General features: G+C 37.1%; 1 protein-coding gene across 3 annotated transcripts in view; it reads left to right on the top strand.

Annotated features, from left to right (window-relative positions):
* The first annotated feature begins 589 nt into the window (after nucleotides 1-589).
* CSDE1 (cold shock domain containing E1) overlaps nucleotides 590-19,750 on the top strand; it is a 38,595-nt gene continuing 19,434 nt past the window's right edge. The window contains exons 1-5 of one of the 3 annotated variants that reach the window (XM_058538861.1): nucleotides 590-674; nucleotides 8,107-8,493; nucleotides 17,170-17,368; nucleotides 18,747-18,856; nucleotides 19,253-19,345. In XM_058538861.1, the coding sequence (XP_058394844.1) occupies nucleotides 17,170-17,368; nucleotides 18,747-18,856; nucleotides 19,253-19,345 (402 nt within the window). In that variant the 5' untranslated portion in view covers nucleotides 590-674; nucleotides 8,107-8,493. Of the gene's footprint in view, nucleotides 675-746; nucleotides 771-8,106; nucleotides 8,494-17,169; nucleotides 17,369-18,746; nucleotides 18,857-19,252; nucleotides 19,346-19,750 lie in introns of those variants that run through there. The other 2 variants (XM_058538864.1, XM_058538865.1) reach the window with 2 other exon arrangements.

Here is a 19,750-nt window from a genome sequence, read left to right as displayed (position 1 = left end):
AGGTCAGCTGAAGGAGTTCGTTTTCGGGTTTTTTTTTTTTTTTTTTATGATTATGCTGCCTTGCTCACTGTTGTCCGTCTGCTGCAAGCAATATAGTCTCTGGGAGACACACTTAAGACTTCCAAATTACCCTGCTAAAAACCTGACTCTATACTAATGAAAATTCCAGTCTAATGGAGCAGACAAGGGAAAGACAGCGTGCGCTGTGAGAAGAAACTGGGTTTGGGAGCTTCTGGATTACCGCTGGGAAAAGAGAAAATCCTTTCTATGACATTCCTAAATATGCCCTCCAAATTGTTCGCCCTCAAGATTTACCCTGGTCTCGCCGCTTAAAGCAAATGCAGGTTTGCAAAGATCAGTGACGCCAAAGTCACCCGCCGCCCCGCCCCTTGCGTCCCAGCGGAGTCAGTAAACACCGACCTTGCTTCCGCAGCTCACAAGGGAGTGAAAAGTAGAGGAACGTACCCACCTTCCCGGTTGTGGTTAAGCGCAGCGCGCTGGTTGGCGTCACTCAACCCTCGTGCGCAAGCGTATTAGGAGTCCACCACCCCCCCGCCCCTTTCCTGTGCACGCGCTTGGAGCTCGCAACTCTCGCGAGAGAAGCGAGATTTATTCCTACGTACCGGGCCGTGCTGCTTATGGCGGCGCTGGAGAGGGGGCGCTGAGCTGTTGGGGTGAGTACGACCTCAGGGTGCAATTGGGGGTAGCAAGAAGCCAGACTAAGGGCGAATGAGAAGACCAAGACTAACGGGAGAGACTTCTGAGTCAAGGTGGGCACTCCTAGAGCTTCGGGTAGGAAACATCTCACCCTGAGTCCCTACCCTGGACTTTTCCACTCAGTCCCCGCTCAACTGCTTAGGCCTCACGTCAGGCCGCAGAGCCGAAGCGAAAAGTCGAGGCTGGCGGCCGCGTGTCGCGGTGGTGGTGGTGACTAAAGTGGGGGGAGGGAGCAAAAATGGAGGCTCCGACCGCAGCCAAGATGGAGGCAGGGGTGCGGGGCTCGGGCGCCGAGGCTGCTGGGAGTTGTAGTCTGGCTGCTTCCTCCTTTGCGGCTTGGCGGGGGAAACGGGAACTACAAGTCCCGGCGGGCGGGGCGAGGGGGTGGTGGCGCGGTCCTTTGTGTGAGGGTGGAAGAGGCAGAGGAGAGGGGCCTACTCTGACTTTGGACCCTATAGTTTCCTGTCCGTCACCTGCTTGGGGATCTGACTACGAGTACCAGAGCGCAGTGCGGTAGTGGCACCTCCTTTGTGTATAGGCAGACCCGGTTTCATCTAAGGGCTTAGAGACACGGCCTTTCCCTGGCCGCATCTGACACAGCGCGGCTGAATTGTCATCCTTACTTGCACTCACCTAAAGCTGCCTGTTTTGGGTGTCTACACCCAACCTTCCCTTTTTCGCCTCCCCTTGGTCTTGAGAAAGGGAACCAGCGCCTAATCTTAGGCATGTAGCTCTCACTCATCTGTCCTGGGGTTAGGGCGTGCTCTGAGAGCTAAGTGAAGTTCTCCTTACCACCTTCTCTGCCTCTTATGGTGTAAGAGCCTGGCCCACATTGTGCAATGAACGACTTGGCTTCGTCATTCTCTGTGGAGTTACTTTTTTAGAGCCCTGGTCCGAGATACTGTTGAGATTTTTACCATCCGATGTTTTATCAGTACGAAATCTTAGTACCACTGTTCTTTGGCTTTAAGATTTTCCTTTAGAAACACCCAGCTGGCTCCTCTCTCGACTCGCAAGTGAGGCAGGGAACGCTCCCTAAAACAGCCTTCAATCTGCAAACATAAAAATCTGAACGTTGTTGTGCGAGGTAATTTCCTTGTTTTGCACCTAAATTGAGTGAAAGGATGTGATCCTCTTTACAGTTAAGAGGACTGGGTGGAGAGGGAGGGAGGATGGTCAAAGGCACTGTGGTAGTTAAATCTGTTTCCTTTGAGAGGCTTAGTTTTTTATCAGGATGGTATGAACTGGCAGCTCTCAGCCAGAGCTACCAGTCGATAAAATCAAATAGTAGGTATCAAATTATAGCCCACTGATAGAAGTTATTCTATATCAAAACGCTGAGTAATTTTCATTTGGAGTTTCCAGAAGGCAAGCATTCTCGATACTAATTGACTACATTGAGGGGCAGTATAATAATACCTTAGTGTCCTTTTGGTACTAATACTAACCAATAATGGGTGTTCTTGGTGTGGGTAAGGAGGGGTTTTATATACATGCTTGAAAAGGCATATGCCTGAGTCAAAAAGTCTAGATAAATATTTCAACCTTGTTTCTTTTTGTTTCCTTTTAGCCCTAGGCCCGAAATAAAAGAGATGGTAGTGGTTTGAGTGATTTTGCAGCTGCTCTGGATGTTTACCATCGAGATGAGTATTTATAGCAGCTGAGTTGAAAAGTAAAGTATTTGAGGCGCAGAAGATAGGTTTTCTTTTTTTGTAAATAAGTTCTGACTTAACAGGTATGACTTTTAGAGTGTGGTTGAAAATTCTGGTAAATTTCTAGCAAATCAAAAATAAGAGTGTGAAAGCTGACATGTAGTCCTGCTTTATCCCACTCCTGTTTCCCTGCCTCCATCTGAAGACACACAGTGCAGGGCCATCCAACATTTTAAAAAATCTTTCTTTTAAATTGTGGTACATAAAATTTACCATTTTTAACTTGTTTTAAGTGTACGGTTCAGTGGCATTAAGTTCATTCACATTGTTGTGAAGACCATACTTTTGAGATGGTAGTTGAAACGTGAAAATGCTGTGGACATATTTTTAAGGAGTTGAATTTTAGGACTGTAAATAAATAAAAATCTTGATTTTGTTAAATAAACACAAAGAATTAATATGCCTTCATAGCTTTGTCTTTTCAAAAAACAAAGGGGAAACTACTTTGAGATCTTGGACTCAAACTGTCTTATGGAGAGCTGTAAAACTTTTAGGATTAATAGAGAATTAGAGTAAGAAGAATTATAACTATATTTTCTAAGGCTTAATAGCTAGAATTCACTGGTGAAACTGCTGTAGTGGGAGTGACTTGGTTTCTTGAATCCCATCATTTCTTGCTGTAAAATCCCTTCTGCCAAATCAAGATTTTAAAAAATTCCTGTCTTGATATTAGAATGTTTTCCACTTGCATGTGAGTACCTGGTTAAAAAAGAAAACAATACAAAACTTTTTTTCAGTTCATAACACCAAGCCTTAGGAATTCTTACATGTTTATACTGTGCTACATTTTTCATTAAACTAGGTATGGTATTCTAAGTATTCTGTTCAGAAGTATTGAATGGTAATTTTATTTTGGGGTCATTTTTATATTTAATAGGTTCTTTTATGCTGAGGTAAAACATTAGTGGGTAGTTGAAAATAAATTTATCAGCAGTTTCTTTACATTGAACACGTAGGCTAGCAGCTACAGCCAGTACATAACCAGTTAGTTATTTGAACTTCTGCTTCTCAAATGTAGTAAGTACAAGCTCCAGCTATAGTCAAGTGTGCTAGATACTGCCTCCTTTTATCAGTGCAAGTCTTTCCCCAAGGGCCTTATATTTACTATGCTTTATTGAGCATGCGTTTTTTCCTCATCAGTCTGTACCTGCTCCAGCCAATATGGTAGCCACTAGACATGTGTGGCTGTTGTGCGCTTGAACTGTGCACAATTCTGAATTGAAATGTGCTGTAATTGTAAGGTAAACATTGGATTTCAAGGAATGTAAAAAATCTCAATTTTTTTAGATTGAATACATGTGGAAAATGATAACATTTTGGGTATATTTGGTTAAATAAGATAACTTAATTAAAATTAGTTTCACCTGTATCTTTTCACTTTACTATGATTACTAGAAAATTGTAAAGTACATATATGGCTTGCACTGTGTTTCTTTTGGACAGTGCTAGTCTATACTATTCTCTGATTTTGTGTCTAGAGCATTTCTTCAGCTTCTTCCCACACTGGCATTTGTCCTATTTCAAAGTATTAGTGTGTGTAAACGCACTTAAGTGATGGATGGATATATAATTTTAAATATCTTAGTAGCTGTTCAGGTAATTAACAGCCCAGCACAATTGTTATTACTAAACATATACAAAAAGTTGCAGCAATTTGCTTTTCTTTTGCTTTTCTTTTATTTCTGCTCAACATGGCGATGGCTTAAATGGTTTCAAGTTGGTTAATTATCAAACTTTTATCATTTTCCTTAGATCCTAGAGTAAAAGTGAATTAAAACCTGTGAAGCACTTCAGTTATATGGGTTAAAGCAAAATGTGATATATTTGCCTCGAGTTAATGCATCAAGAAATAGGAACTAGGATGTTAAGGCAAGGATATTATTCATATAAATCAACAATAAAGAGAGAACCATTTCAGTTCCATGCTGCCTTTCTGGGTCTTTGCTCTTCTCAAAGGAAGAAGGTACTCTCTGAGGAAAGTGGGTTAAGTGGGGAGACTTTTGTAGACTGGTTTAGCCTTTCATTAACATTCTCCCCAAGTGAGTGCTGTACAAACTTTGAGAATAATTTATCAAAATGATAAAATGGAATATGTAATACATTTTAGATGGATTACTGACTACATAAATGTATTAGTTCAACATGTAGTAGTAATTTAGTGCCTACTTACACCTGACTTCTGCTACGCCTTTGAGATGAAGCGGCGAACTGGAGGAAGACAGTAAATAAAACAGGTGATGATAATTTTGAGACAGGTGAAATAAGGAGTAGCTATTTGGATCAGTTCAAGTAAAGGAATTAGCTTTAACTCCTAAAACAGCATGACTTAATAGTTGATAATTAATGGTGATACTGTTTCCATACAGAGTAAAGGAAAAAAGAGTTGATTACTTCGCAATCAGAGAGACTTTGAGATCCACGTTTAAATCGTTCCTTAGTTTTTTGATTGGTACTCTGTATTTCATCTGACTTTAAAAGTGTCTAGCTTTTGGGAAGATGGAGGGGATGCACTTACATTCAGAGGGTTAAGACAAAAGAAGTTGTCGGTACCATCCATGAATGTTAATAATCTTGGCTTGAGTAGATAGTCAATTTTATTAAAATGCCTAATCCTCGGTACCTTTTAGGTAATTCATTAGGTGTTGAATTGATTGAAAAACATTGGTCAACCATAGAAATCTTGAAGCTACTAATGAAACGGAATTCAGCACTGTCAATTATTCATAATAGTTGGTGGGTTTGTTTGAGCTTTAATAGATCCTAATAGGTTTCATTATTGCCCAAGATTGGCCCTGCAGTGCTCCAGATTTTAGATTCTGAAAGTCTCTTATTTCTGTGTTACTAAGTAACAAACCTGACAGTTCTTATAACATAATACCACACCCTAAACTGAGTTAATCCAGTTCAAGTTTTTCAAAATAAGTTTTTTTCCCCCCATAATACACAGTACCTTGTCCTTAGCCGTTTGATGAAATTCTCACCTATTTTATCAGATAGCAATTTTGAGGTCTTTGGGTTCATAAATAGACCTAAGGTATTAAAGTTAAAGCAGTGTGCCAAATCTGTATTTTTTAAAGACGAGATTATTTCTTGATTGGATAATTAAGACTTTATACAGTTAACCAAAACAAGATTTTTAAAAGTTGGTAGAACTGTCTACACTTGAATTGTGGTGTCCTTTGCCTATTATGGATTAAACTACCTTTTTGCTATATTAGTTTCTGCTATGCTTAAGTTTAGCTGTACTGAGGCGCTAAAGGGGGCTGTGAGAAAGAAACTTGAGTTTGTCTCTCAGAAATTTGAAATAGAATTGGAGGAACAAGATACATAAACATGAAGTAAGCAAAGTGCAGAAATGATCTGGCATCAAAAAGAATGGTGCAGGCAGTGGGAGTTACTCCCTCATGTAGTGGCAATTAAGGTAATAAGTCTGGGCTGGAATGGTCAAGAAAGGCTTTTTTGACACCTTGAAGACGGCAAAATTATATTCTTTGTGGGAAGACCCATAAGCGCAAAGACTAGAATTCAGGAGTCTCCCAAGAGTTGTATTTAAGGATTAGGGAGGAAAATGCACCTATCTAGAAGAAGAACTGGAGACCAGTAGAAGGTAAAGATGGAGAGACACACTGTGAATGGTGGTTCTTAAACCCTGGCTGCAAGTCAGAAACACCTTAGCGGGGGCAGTATAGAGAAAATATACCAACACCTGGGACCTAAGCCTGGTGAAGTTATATCAGAATCTCAGGGTGGGATGCAGGCTTTGATTTTTTTTTTTTAAGTTGCCTAGGTGTTTGAGTTGAATGTGCAGCCGGGATTAAGAACCTCCCATCTAGAGTGCTGGAAAAATCACTGAAGATTTCGAACAAGGGAATGAGATGAAATTGGAGTTTTAGATCAGTCTGGCAGTGTTATGTGGCAGAAAGTGGAAAGGGCTAACACTGGAAGTTAGCAGATGTGTTAGACACCTGGACCAAAATATGTCATTTAGGACAAAAGATGAATATAAAAGATATCTTGAAGGAAATATTGATAAGACGTGCAACATTGGTGTGGAGGTAGAGAGAGGAATCAAAGATCATTGCAAACATGTCCCTACTTCAGGCTGGTTAAATTACTCTGAGTGAGGACTGGGCATAGGTGTTTTTTAAAGCTTCCCAAGTGATTTGAGAACCATTGCTCTAAGAAGTATCTAATCTGGGTAATAGGAGAATGATCCAAATAAAATTGAAAGATTGGACATAGGTAACTTTTGTTATTTGGAGTAACAATATAAAGCCATGGAGTATTAGATAATAGCCACAAAAAATGGCCACTCATCAGCTATTACTGAGTGTTCATTTTGCATATGAGAAACTGAAACATAGTTTAAAAAACGTTCATGGCATTTACTATTAAGTATCAGTGATTAGAATTGAGTTCTAGTCTAAGGTATTTCACCAGCTCTGACCTCTCACCTTATAGTCATTCTTATTTCTGATGTTTTTCAGATATACTTTTCGTCTCTCAGCATATCTAAAACCAAATCCACCTTTGTCTTCTCCCCATATAAATCATTTTAGTTAATATTTGAGTCAGCATGAAATAATCATTTTTATAGCTAACATAAAGCACAATTCTGTGGTTTTATTTATAAATTCATTTCTCTCCCATCTCTTCTATAAACATTTCTCATCTATTTATGGCAACAGCTCAAATGAGATTTCTCTGTTTCCTTCACTGTCGTCTCCCACAGGATTTCAAAACTTAATACCCTCTCATCAAGAACTAAGGCTGTTTCCTGTTATATCAAGTTGAAATGCTTCATAATCTGGCTCTGCTACACCTGTCACACCACATATCCCATTTCACTTTAAACCAGCCTTCTCTTCTAGCCAGGCTAGCCTATTGATTCCTCTGAAGCAGCAAGCCACACTTGTTACCCCAGTCGTTATGCAGTAAACCTTCCTTGATGCCAGGCATAGAAAATCACATACATGGTCCCTTCTCGCAGTGAACTTAGAATTTAGTGGCATATTCTGGCTTGACTTATGTGATATTTCATGCCTAAAATACTCAGCTATTTTCGTTCTCTTAAAAATCTACCTGTTTCTCCAAATTAAGCTCGAATTCCACCTCTGTTTAAAAGCCTTCTCTTACTATGCTCATGATGTTGCTTCAATGCATATACAGTGGTGAACAAACAGTAAGTAGTATTTCTAGTATAGTATGTGACATAGTAGGTACCCAGATATTAGTTGAGCAAATTAATTTTTGGCATTTTGTCCTCTAGTCTGGTTTTTCTCCATAGATAACTCTTGTCTTCTCAGCGAGAGTGTAAACTCCCTGATGGCAGGAATTTCTTTTATATTTTTGACAATACCTAACACAGTGCTAGATTTTTATAAAATGCTTGTACTAAATTGAATATTATGCTGTGTAACTTAAAGCTTATTTGGGGAGGAGTGTCAATATGGACTGTAAAATAATTTCCGGTTTTGAGTGTGATACCAAAGGAGGTATCTGTTAGTACTTGAGAGATTGCTGCAATACCATCAAATGTGTGTGCTTCCAAGTTTCCTGCATTAACATACTTGACCAATGATTCTAAGTTAATGAAATGAGTTTGTCCCTCTACCCACCCTCTGTCCCTGATTCTTTTATGTAAGTTATACTCAATGTCTTCATTTTTTATCTCTAGTATGAAGTGTAACAGAACAGACTTTACCACCTGAAACTGCTGCTTCAAGTTCAGATCAGGCCAAGAACAAACCTCGAAACAACCAACAAGACCAAAGAAGAGTATAATTAAGTTGAAGACACAACACGTGATCTGAAACAAGAAGTTTGTGCCTACTCAACAGCTTTGAAAGAGCACTTCCCAACGCTGCTAGTAGTCTTTGTTTTCTTCAGTGCTGTACTGTGAGATTGCCCGGTGCAGCAGCAGTTGTATTCTTTATTAGCTTGATAGATCATTTTCTCTCGCTCTTTTTTTTAATATTAGCAACTTTCATCCTTTGAAACGTGTGCTGGAAAAGAAGAATCAGCAAATACTACTGAAAGTGCAATATTTCATTATCACTGCGAGGTAGGTTTGTAGTTTCCTGTTGGGAAGAATCAGTTTATACTTATGGATTTCCTAATTATTTGGTCAAATATAAAATCTTACTCTGTTCTCTTCTAAAGGTGTTATAAAGATGGTATATATTCACAACTATTTAGTCTGAAAATATCAACACTAGATTATTTTATTTAATTAGTTGTCTTGTTAGACAAGGACAGTATTTATGGCCAAAAACTATGGGATTTTTCACACAAGATTATACTTATTAATACACGCAGATCTCTTGATTTGTTGGTCTTTTAGGAAGAAAAACTCCATCTGTACTACTTAGAAGTTAGGGTTTCAGATAGGAATGCCCTTTGCAGTCTTTGTAACCTAGGGTAAAGAAAGCCTACAGAGAAGGAACATTTGAAGGTGAGTAATACTTTGTTAAGAGGGAGATGAGTCTTCTGGTAGAGATATAGAGGCAACAGAATGAGCACATTCAAGGAGATCTGAAAGCACGTGGTATATATTGAGTAGTCCATTATAAACAGAATAGAGGATAGTGTTTGGGGGTGGAGAGAGTAACTGGAAAGGGAGGCTTGCTGGAGGCAGATTCTGAAGGGCCCACTACATTTGAATTTACTCTATAGGAAAGTCATCAGATGTTTATAAGCAAGGGCTTAATAGATTTTATATTTCAAAAGTGAGATAGCTTTATTGCTTCAGATTTTATAGTTATATATTGAGGAGTATATCTTTAAAAGACAAATGGTGCCACTTTTAAGAGATAGGCTGAGTGGGAAGACCTGATAAGAGCCATGGGTAGAATATAAGGAAGATAAAAGCTAGAGTGTAGTCAGAGAAGGAGGTAGACAACAGATATTTTAATGGTGGAAGTGATAGGACTTGGTGACCAACTGAATGTGAAGATGAGCCTAGAGGGAATTGACTTAGTCTCTTCAGTTGTCATAGGATTAGGGAAGTTTAGGTGGAGACTTGCTGAAATTAAAATATATTGCAGAAATCTATTGTGTTCATTAGACAGTAATCCAAAGTTACTAGTATGGAATGTTAACCAGTGGTTATTTGGGGGAGGTGGGATTATAAAGGGCAATTTTCCTTTTTAATCTTTACTTTCTATATTTTCTAAAATGAGTAGAAATAAAGCTTGGAAGTCAGAAAGGAGTCTTCACTTTATAGATAATAAAGGAAGAAGTGCCAGAGAAGAGAATGTTCAAAGAAATAAGGGTAGACAGGAAGGAACACCAAGGAAGATAATTTCAAGAAGTCGATGATAAACCTTTTTCAAAATGCTACAACAATTAAATAGAACCAGGAATGAAAGTAGGTCGTTACTAGTTTGTGGTCTTACAAAAGCTTCATCACCATTTCAAGAAGCATTCAGGCCTTTATCTCCAGTTGTTTAAAAGTTGATGACCTTAACTGTGGACCAGAATTATTCCTTTACTGAAAACTACCAGTAATACCAATTTATTTAGATTATCTGTGTTCAGTAAACAGTTACTCAATTTTAAGGTGATTGTACCATTTGCTTTTTCTGTTGGTTGCTTCCTATTTCCTCATCTGATTTTTTAAAAATAATTTTAGGCTGTTATTGATTGTGCTGAGTTAAATAAGATAATGCAAATTGAAACTACTGTTTTATCTTTACTATTCAAAAAGGTAAAAGACTAGACTCTAAGGCTTTCATTTCTTTTCGTTGACATCAGTTGTAGAAATGGATTTAAAGTAGAAGTGCTTTTTTGGCCTAATTGAATTCTGAATATTAGTTCGCTACATGAATATTTTTAATATATAAATAAATCCTCATACACCCATAGCAGTCAAAAATTGTGTGTTCACGTATTTACAAATAGATAAATAACACTTCGGGTAGGGGATACTGACGGTAAAACATGATCTTATTGTACAGTTGTGAATTATTCCAGTTAAAAGAGTTGCAGCTAAGGAAGTACATTGGTAATAGAACCCCAGATTTTAAAAGGGACTTTTGTAAAAACACTAAAGATACATAATTAGGAATGAATAAATATGGAAGACTGGGATTGGCCCTAACAAATACCAAGAAAGAATAAGGCTTAAAAGAAGTTTGTTTGGCACGTGAAAATAGATGTAGATTGGTTTCGTGAGTGTTTTGATTGAGACAGTCTAAAAATGACAAAAGGAAAGCAAAGCTAGGAAAATCAAAAGAAAATTAAAGCCCCAGCTGAATGAGAAGATAGCAGGGTAACTTGCTCTAGGGATGTGGTGGTAGTTAACGGAGACCTATGACTGGGAACTCGAAATGTCTGGATTGATTTTCAAAATCAGACTTTTCAGTAAGGACATTTGCCAGAGTATCTCATGATAGCATAATGGTGGGTATGGAGAAATGTAAGTTGGATAATAATGCATTAAAAGTTATTGACTAATGGGCTGATTTTCAGAGAGGTCTCCAGGTGTGTGCTGCCAGATTCTATCCTTGCCTGCTTTTTAAAGGGACCTAATAATAAGTAGTTATGTGAGTACTTATATGCTAAGCACTATTCTAGGTTTTTTATATGAAACAACTAATTTAACCATCCCAACCACCGTCTGAGGTATGTATTAAAGACATAGAAGAATGCTTAAAAGATAAATTACAAAGCCTAATAATTTAAAATTATTCCTAAGTTGGAACTCCAGGTTAACCAACAAAGGGCATTTAAAAGTATTAGATTAGTTTTTTCTTGAGGAACAAATGATCACTTACAGAAGTACTGAAAGGAGAAAACCGGATTTTGTTAATTAATTTGTTAAGAAATGATCTGGAGATTTTTTTTAGTTATCATACCAAGTTACTGAAACTTTAGCCTACAGAATCAAGAAACATAATCACTCAGTGCTCTCTGTGTATTGGTCAGGGTACAATAAGAATAGTAGCAAAATACACTTTAATGAATACTTATTTAGAACATATCTAGAAGACAGCAATTAGTATGAAAAACGGTTGTGTTCAGAAAACTGAAAGGAACCCTGGAAGTTAAGGGAAGATATGTTTAGATTAGGAATACAAGTCACTGGGGCCGGCTCAGTTGTGTAGTGGTTAAGTTCGAGTGCTCCGCTTCAGCGGCCCGGGGTTCGCAGGTTTGGATCCCAGGCGCGGACCTATGCACTGCTCATCAACCCATCCTGTGGCAGGCGTCCCACATATTATAAAATAGAGGAAGATGGGCACAGATGTTAGCTCAGGGCCAATCTTCCTCAGCAAAAAGAAGAGGATTGGCAATGGACGTTAGCTCAGGGGTAATACTCCTCACCAAAAAAAAGGATATAAGTCATTTTTTAAAACTGTCTGTCAGTGAAATAGGCTGCTTTTTCTAAACTAATTCCTTGTCAGTAGAAGCCGAGCAGACTAGGTTATGAAAAGGCGGGGAGGAGGGAAACTCAGCTGTTGCCAAGAAGAAATTACAAGGCACAGATTCTTGATTCCTCCTCTGCACCTCCCCCAGGGAATTTGGAAACCACTTAGGCCCTTACTTTACCTTTGAGGAAACAATCCCAAAGAAGTTAGAAGTATAAGAATTAGGACTAAAAGCCTGTTTTGTTTTGTTTTTAGCTGAGGAAGATTCACCCTGAGCTCACATCATCTTCCCATCTTCCTCTTTTTGTATGTGAGCCACCATCACAGCGTGGCCACTGACAGACAAGTGGTGTAGGTCCAGGCCTGGGAACTGAACCTGGGCCACCAAACTGGAGCACGCTGAACTTAACCACTGGGCCATGGGGACTGGCCCAAAAAGCCAGTCTTAATTCTAGTTCTTTGTTCTTCAGGAAACTTTAATTTCTTGGATTAGAAGTGAAGTTTAAATTTGACCTGATAGTCTTTCCAAATCTTTTTTTAAAGGAGGATTAACTTTGTTAATGACCTTTCAATTTTAAAAATAAATATTGAAAAAAAAAAAGATAGTCTAAACTTTATGAGATTGGGGATTTTTGTTTAGTAGAACCTAGAATAGTGCTAATGCGTTGCAGACAATCAAGTTCTGGTACAATGTGTAAGGTGCAGTGGTTAGGAGTGTGAGCCATGTAGTGAGTACGGGGTTCTGTTCCCATTTACCGTTTTTAGCTCTTGCCCTTAAGACACCTTCTGTGAGCATTAAATTAGACTTCTCTGGTCTTTCCTTTTTTAAATACAGTTGAAATCATACTATATAAATATCTTTTTTGTCATTTCATATTAAGCATAAGCATTTTCACACATCTTTTCTAATAACTGTGTAGCATTTATATAAATTACTATGACTTCTTGAACCAGTGTTAGACTTTAGATTGTTTCTAGGCATTTGTTATTAAAACATTTCAGTGAACACATTTGTGTGTAAAAGCCTTGTTCACATTTCAGATTTCCCCAGGACATATTTCCTGCAGTGGAATTAATAAGGAAAATACCTCCATGTTTTGATATGTGTTGCAAAACTGCATTTCAGAAAGGTTGCACCAGTTTACCACCAGAAAAGTGTGTGAACATATTGTTCTTAGCCCACTTGCTCAGTATTTTTAAATCTTTTATCTTTGGTAGTTTGGTAAATGAATGGTTTACTTCATCTAAATTTTTGATTGCCAAAGTTGAAGTTTTTCATAGGTTTTGTGTTTAAAGTTTTAAGTGTTTTGTTTTTACTGATTAATGAGTGATCTTTAAGACTAATTTGTTTGTCTTAATGTCTTTTGATAAGTCAACAAATGAGTGCCTACTATGTGCCAAGCACTGTTTTTCTAGATGCTGGGGATTTATCTTTGAGAAAAAAGTCCCTTCCTCATGGGGCTTATATTCTAGTAGTTTAATTTTTACTGATCTGCTTAAATTCTTTAATAATACACTGATACATTTATATTTGCATTTGCTTTCCTTATAGGTTTGAGTGTAAAGGCTTGTGCTTTTTATATAATCAAATATTGATCCTTTCCTTTGCAGTTTTCTCTGTTGATTTCAAACCTAGAAAGTCTCCCTTCCAGAAATTTTATAAATACATGTGTTTTTATTTAATATTTGTTAAGGCATTTAACTCGCTTCATCTGGAATTTATTTTTTTGTATGCTGTGAGGTGAGCAACTAAATTGATTTTCCCCACTATTTAAAAAAAGCTAAGTAACATTTACGTACTGGTCCTTACCTTCCACCCCTTTTTGTTGTTATTGTCTTTATCTTAATTTTTTATAAACATCCGTTGTTGAGCTACTTTTTCCATTGAACTCCTGCTTTTGTGTAATAATTTGGTGGTTTTGGTTTTTGTGTTTTGTCTTTTTTTTAATGAACTTCCATTTTGTTTAACGGTACTTAACTTTAAAGTTTTGGTGGTTCTGGTTAAGAAAAATTTACAATCCCATGGAAATGTAGTTTAGCTAAATTATTAGGAATTCTTTGAAGGGAAAGATGTTAACATATTGTCTTATCTAAAGTTGCTTGAGTGTTGTATGTTTTTCCCTTTTAAAAGAAAAAAGCCCCCCAAATGGATAAAGGCTAGAGAAAGAAACTTAAGTCAGGAAAGATGCTAGCAGAAGGGGAAACACTCTTGATGTGCACTTAGAGGTGAGATGAGACTTGAGCAATACAGCCTAAATTCCAGCACCCTTCTTGGGAACAATTTAGAGTCTGAGAAGAAAATGATAGCTCTAATTCCTTCTTAGTCTGGTTCATTTTCCCTTAGGATTAGAAAAACAGGAGTTTTACCTCCTGCCTGTAGGGATGTGTTGTAGGACTGGAGACTTGAGAATGTGGTTTTTGCAGCTTTGCGTATGTGTTAACAGATCATATCATTGTATTCTTTTTTGTATGGTTGTTAAGAACTACAATCTAAACATAAAAGAAGCACAACTTGCAAGTCATGACCTAATAAGTCAGTGATCTAGAATAGTGGTCTTCAAATTAGTTTCATCATATTGTTTGTCAGTAAAAGCAAGTATAGTCAATATGTACGTGTATATATTTATAAATTGTGTGATTACACATCTGCATTCGCGTTGTAAAACACAGTGCTACAAATAGAGGACAAAGATGAAATAAGCAATATTATGAAAATAGTTTACCTGTTAACAGTGCAGAAACTTTCCACCTTCGCTAGAAATATGTCTGCATGCTTAGTTATAAGTGTTGAATTTAAAGACTATACTATCATGAATTAATATCTGAGGAACAATATACGTGTAGTGTGTTTTATTGCTACTAGTATAAGTCTGTATCAGAGTTTTGATCTTAACATTTTGGCAGACTTGTCACATCTCATTAGATGGTGATTTATTTCATAATGTGGAGGTTAAAGAGCTAGTACTAGGATTAGAAGTGTCAGCTATCATACTGTCTGTGCTTGCCTTCTTAGCATTATTTTCTAAGATTCTTCTGCAGGAATCTTTTTCGACCATTTGTCTATTCATGAGGGCAGTTTAGTTAAACTAGATAGATAAATTTGTATGTCCACTTAATTGGGCAGATATAAACTGTAATGGGCTGAAAGCAAGTGAATTGAGTGAAGGCTTCACTGTCAACCTCTCGTGGAGTTTCCATTCTTCCCTCAGACTATCTAAGTAATGTATGTGACGTGATATGATATGACATACCAACTCAGTAAGGTCTCTCCTGTAAATACATAATAAATATTTATGAAAGCTAATTTTTATCTCTGGGCAAAAAATATATATAGTTCTAATATTTTCTTCCCATACCCCATTGGATTATCCTGTGTGTACTATACTTTAGGGAGACAGGTGATTGAGAATACTGGATTCTATGTAAAGTTGAGAAACTGTATGTGGAACATTGAGAAAAAATTGAGCTTAATTGTCTCGCTGTAGCAACCACCAGAGAGTCCTTACAGCATTTTAAAAATTGTAAATTCTAGGGGTTATGGATTGTGTAAGAGGTTTAGGAAATGCATTTCAGTTTGGCCTTTCAATGTTAACTCTATAATTTATTTCTTTCATCAATAGAAATCTGATTAAATGAATTATATTTTGCTCAAGTAACCTAATGATAAATCTAAAGATATACAGATCGACTGTCAAATGTGTTAAATTATTCATCATAGTTATAAACATTGTGCTATGTTATCACAGCTGTTTGAGATGGAGAACGTTTTTACTGTGTCATCAGATCCTCAACCCCCTCCTTCACTTTCTTTACCTTTATCTTCTACCTCATCTGGGACTAAAAAACAAAAGAGGACCCCTGCATATCAGAGATCTGTAAGTTAGGGAAGCAGTCATCCTGGCTTATTTTGCTTTGTGTTAAGAGCATGACTTAGGAGCGCCACTCTGGTTGAAATACCCTGCAAACTCACTTTCTAACTTCCCTAAGCATTGCCTTCACCTTGAATCTTGCAAGATAAGTTTAATAGTTTAGGGCCTTGCTTCTCAAAATGTGTGCAAGAATCAAAAGCATTGGTATCACCTTGGTAGCTTGTTAGAAGTGGATAAACTGAAACCCTTGCCACTACTGAATCAGATTTCGTATTTTAACCAGATTTCGTATTTTGTCTATTTCCTCATTGATAAAATGAAGATGATATTACTTTCTAGTGGTCTTTTGTAAAAATTAAATGAGTTCGTACATGTCAAACACAGGATGATGTCTGCCATAAAAGAACTAGAACTTAACCACTTACAGATGTGCTGGCTTTGATTTGCATAATTTGGCCATCCCACATACTGTTTCACTACTCATACTTTGGTTGATATTTCTAGAATTTTAGTCATTCTTTTTTTTCTAAGAGAAATATTTTTATTAATAATGCCCATCATCACACTTAGATAAAAATGCTTACAAATCAAATTTTCAATGAAAGGTTGTAAAACTAGTTGTAAAGATATATACGTTGTTGCCATAGTAAATCAGTTATAGCCCTAACCTTTGCTAGCGATTTTGTCCTACTTTATGCTTCACTTAAATTAATAAAATAATTTGTTTTTGTGGTTTTACTCAAATAAGGTAAACTGAAATATCCAGTGTGATAGACAGTATTTGATGATCTAAACAGGTTCCATTGCATTCCATTTATATAGCTCCTCTTTACACTAAAGAATGCGTTCTTTTGCTTTTTCTAATCATAGGGAAAAAACCAGTATTTAGAAATTTCATGACTTTGAAACAGGTGAAAAGATTTCTTTAAATGTACCTGTGAAATGATTGAACACTTTTAGAATTGAAGAGATTTTGTTGTCTGGGAGTTCATCTTAGAAAACCCTTGTTTTCTAACTCACTATTTTGGCTTGTCTCCCATTAAAGGACCTAAGCATGTGTTACTCTGATATTTTCTAGTTTGAAATAAGTATTGCATAGAAAGTTTATTGTTTTAATCTCTACTAACTTAAATAATGACTTCAAGATGCATGGCTTACCAAATAGTATTAAAGTTTCTATTTAAGTTTCAAAGTAGGTGTTAATAAATTTCTTAAGGAAGTGTCCTGGTAGTGTGGGTTGCTGTCTCTTGAATATTAGTTACCTTTGTTCTGAAATTCTTGTTTTAATAATTTAAAGTTAACATATAGGCAACTGTTATTTATGTAGTTGCTTTACCTTAATACTACACTTGAGAAATTCTATTTGTATGGCAAGTGAAAATTCTACCATAAATTGGGGCAGTTCCCTAAAATAATACAAATGATTTCCTCTGAAATGTTTTATTAGCTGTAGAGGTAATGTACAGATCTGTAGATATTGAGTTCTTTTTCTTTTTAAAACAGATGAGCTTTGATCCAAATCTTCTCCACAACAATGGACACAATGGGTACCCCAATGGTACTTCAGCAGCATTGCGTGAAACAGGGGTTATTGAAAAACTGCTAACCTCTTACGGATTTATTCAGTGTTCAGAACGTCAAGCTAGACTTTTCTTCCACTGTTCACAGTATAATGGCAACCTGCAGGACTTAAAAGTAGGAGGTAATCTGTCGATTTTGCTTTTTAAAAAACTAGTCACAAATTTCTCTTGCATATCAACTTGCTCATGAGGTGAAAGTGTTATAGTTTTGGCCTTTTAATTGTACCAATTACTGAAGCATGTCTATATAAAGTAACAGAATCCTGATTTCTGTTGTGATGGTGTCTTTTTGAGGAATGGAAGACTAATTGACTAAACGTTATCTTTGAGGGGCCTGCCTGCTGGCGTAATAGTTAAATTCACCCACTCCACTTCAGCGGCCCGGGGTTTGCAGGTTCAGATCCCAGGTGCAGACCTGCGTACCGCTCATCAAGCCATGCTGTAGCAGGCATCCCACATATAAAGTAGAGGAAGATGGGCACAGATGTTAGCCCAGGGCCAGTCTTCCTCAGTAGAAAGAGGAGGATTGGCAACGGACTTTAGCTCAAGGCTAATCTTCCTCACCAAAAAGAAAAACAAAGTTATCTTTGAATACTTTTTAAATAGATACTTGGAAGATTTAACTGTTCTCTCTAATAATGACTATTTAGCTATATATTAGATTTTTAAGCCAATGAAAAAGTATGGTCAAGACTCAATTTAGGTTTTTACATATAACCCTAAGTCTATACTTACAGTCAATTTGTGTACTGTAAGTTTGAAACTTGGCAGCATGACATTTTAAACTTTTATGTTAGTTTTGACTATTTTACCAGGTACTGTTTTTGGTAGTACCTGAAAAAATAATTCTTACAGTGTCACCACTTGGGCTATGGAAATTCATCTTGGCTGACACTTATCATAAATAACACTTTCACATGTGACAATGTATGTCTTATTAAAGGACTGAAGTTACAAGGTCTCAGTGTGTATTTTTTAAAATATCTTTGAGAAAAAAGTCAGAACAATACTTAACCTGAGTATTTGGTGTTCCAAATACTCTAAGCCCTGCAAGATCATTATTTTGGTTAATCCTCACTTTACAGATGAGGAAACTGAGGTGCAGTTAAAGAGAAGTTAAAAAAAAACTTGCCAAACGTCATGATTGTTATTTTGCCTCATTTGTAGTATGTGTAAATGTCAGGAAAACTATGACTAAGATGTGGCTATCTTAGCCTAAAGCAGTGGTTCTGAAACATTACTCTGTATCATAATTACCCACAAGACTTGTTAAAACAGATTGCTGTACCTGATGCCTGGAGTTTGTCTTTGAATAGGTCTGGAATGGGCCCCAAGAATTTGCATTTACAAGCTCCCAGGTGATGCTGCTACTGGTCCAGGGACCATACTTTGAGAATCACTGGTCTGGGGTGACTCAAATGCTACATTAAGTTTAGCTTGAAAACAAGATTCCATTTTGCCAAAATTAGCCCAACAAACACAACACTTCCTTTATTTTAGATGATGTTGAATTCGAAGTATCATCTGACCGGCGGACTGGGAAACCCATTGCTGTTAAACTGGTGAAGATAAAACCAGAAACCCTCCCTGAAGAACGAATTAATGGACAAGTTAGTGACTTTGAAGCTTTGTGTTTTCTTAGGGCCCTGCATTTGCATATCTTTCACATTAGAAAAGGAAGATTCTCCCCATCTCCTCAGTTTGCACGCAAGATAGCTATAGTATATAAAGATTACTATTTTAAAATTATACCAGAAGCACTGGCATTTCTTGACCTGAAATAAAGGTATGGTCAAGACTCAAGTTTTTACATATAATTCTAAGTCTATACTTACAGTCCATTCGTGTACTGTAAGTTTGAAACTTGGCAGCATGACATCCTCTTGTGGATCATACTAAAATGCATCCCTATGTCTAGTATAGAGGATATTAAAATTCAGTTTATATTGCACAGTGCTGCTCCTGAAATGATTAGCAATGGAAATTTTTTTTTTTTTGACTGGTAGGTTGTGTGCGCTGTTCCTCACAACTTAGAGAGTAAATCTCCAGCTGCCCCGGGTCAGAGTCCAACAGGGAGTGTATGCTACGAACGTAATGGGGTAAACTTGTGTATTTTTCTTAAACCTTTGCCTGATCCACCATGTGATCTATAAGCGTACTTTAAATTTCAAAATAGAAAACGTAAGCTGCAGTTGATAAAATCAGTTTTAAATTTGGTGTCTAAGAGACTTGGAGTGCAGCATAATCAAAAACTTAGAAAGAAAATCCATTAGGACTTCCAAGTGTTTTAGCTTGCCCAAGTGTGACCTTAGTTAGAACATTAAGGTAAAATGCTCCTTTTATGCACTCTTGGGGGTTGTGGGAGGGGATATTTTTTCTGGTTTCTTTTAAGCACTAACTCCAGCTTTTTTGTTTGGAATGCCTTATATAAAAATTGTTTTTTTGAAATGTAACTACAGTCTCTGGGCAAATGCTTCCACGTGTGTAAGCTTTTTGAAGTTGGA

Source organism: Diceros bicornis, chromosome 4, assembly GCF_020826845.1.
Source record: "Diceros bicornis minor isolate mBicDic1 chromosome 4, mDicBic1.mat.cur, whole genome shotgun sequence".
Taxonomy (NCBI): domain Eukaryota; kingdom Metazoa; phylum Chordata; class Mammalia; order Perissodactyla; family Rhinocerotidae; genus Diceros; species Diceros bicornis.
Note: the sequence above shows the minus strand (reverse complement) of the source record. Positions and strands in the feature narration are given on the sequence as shown.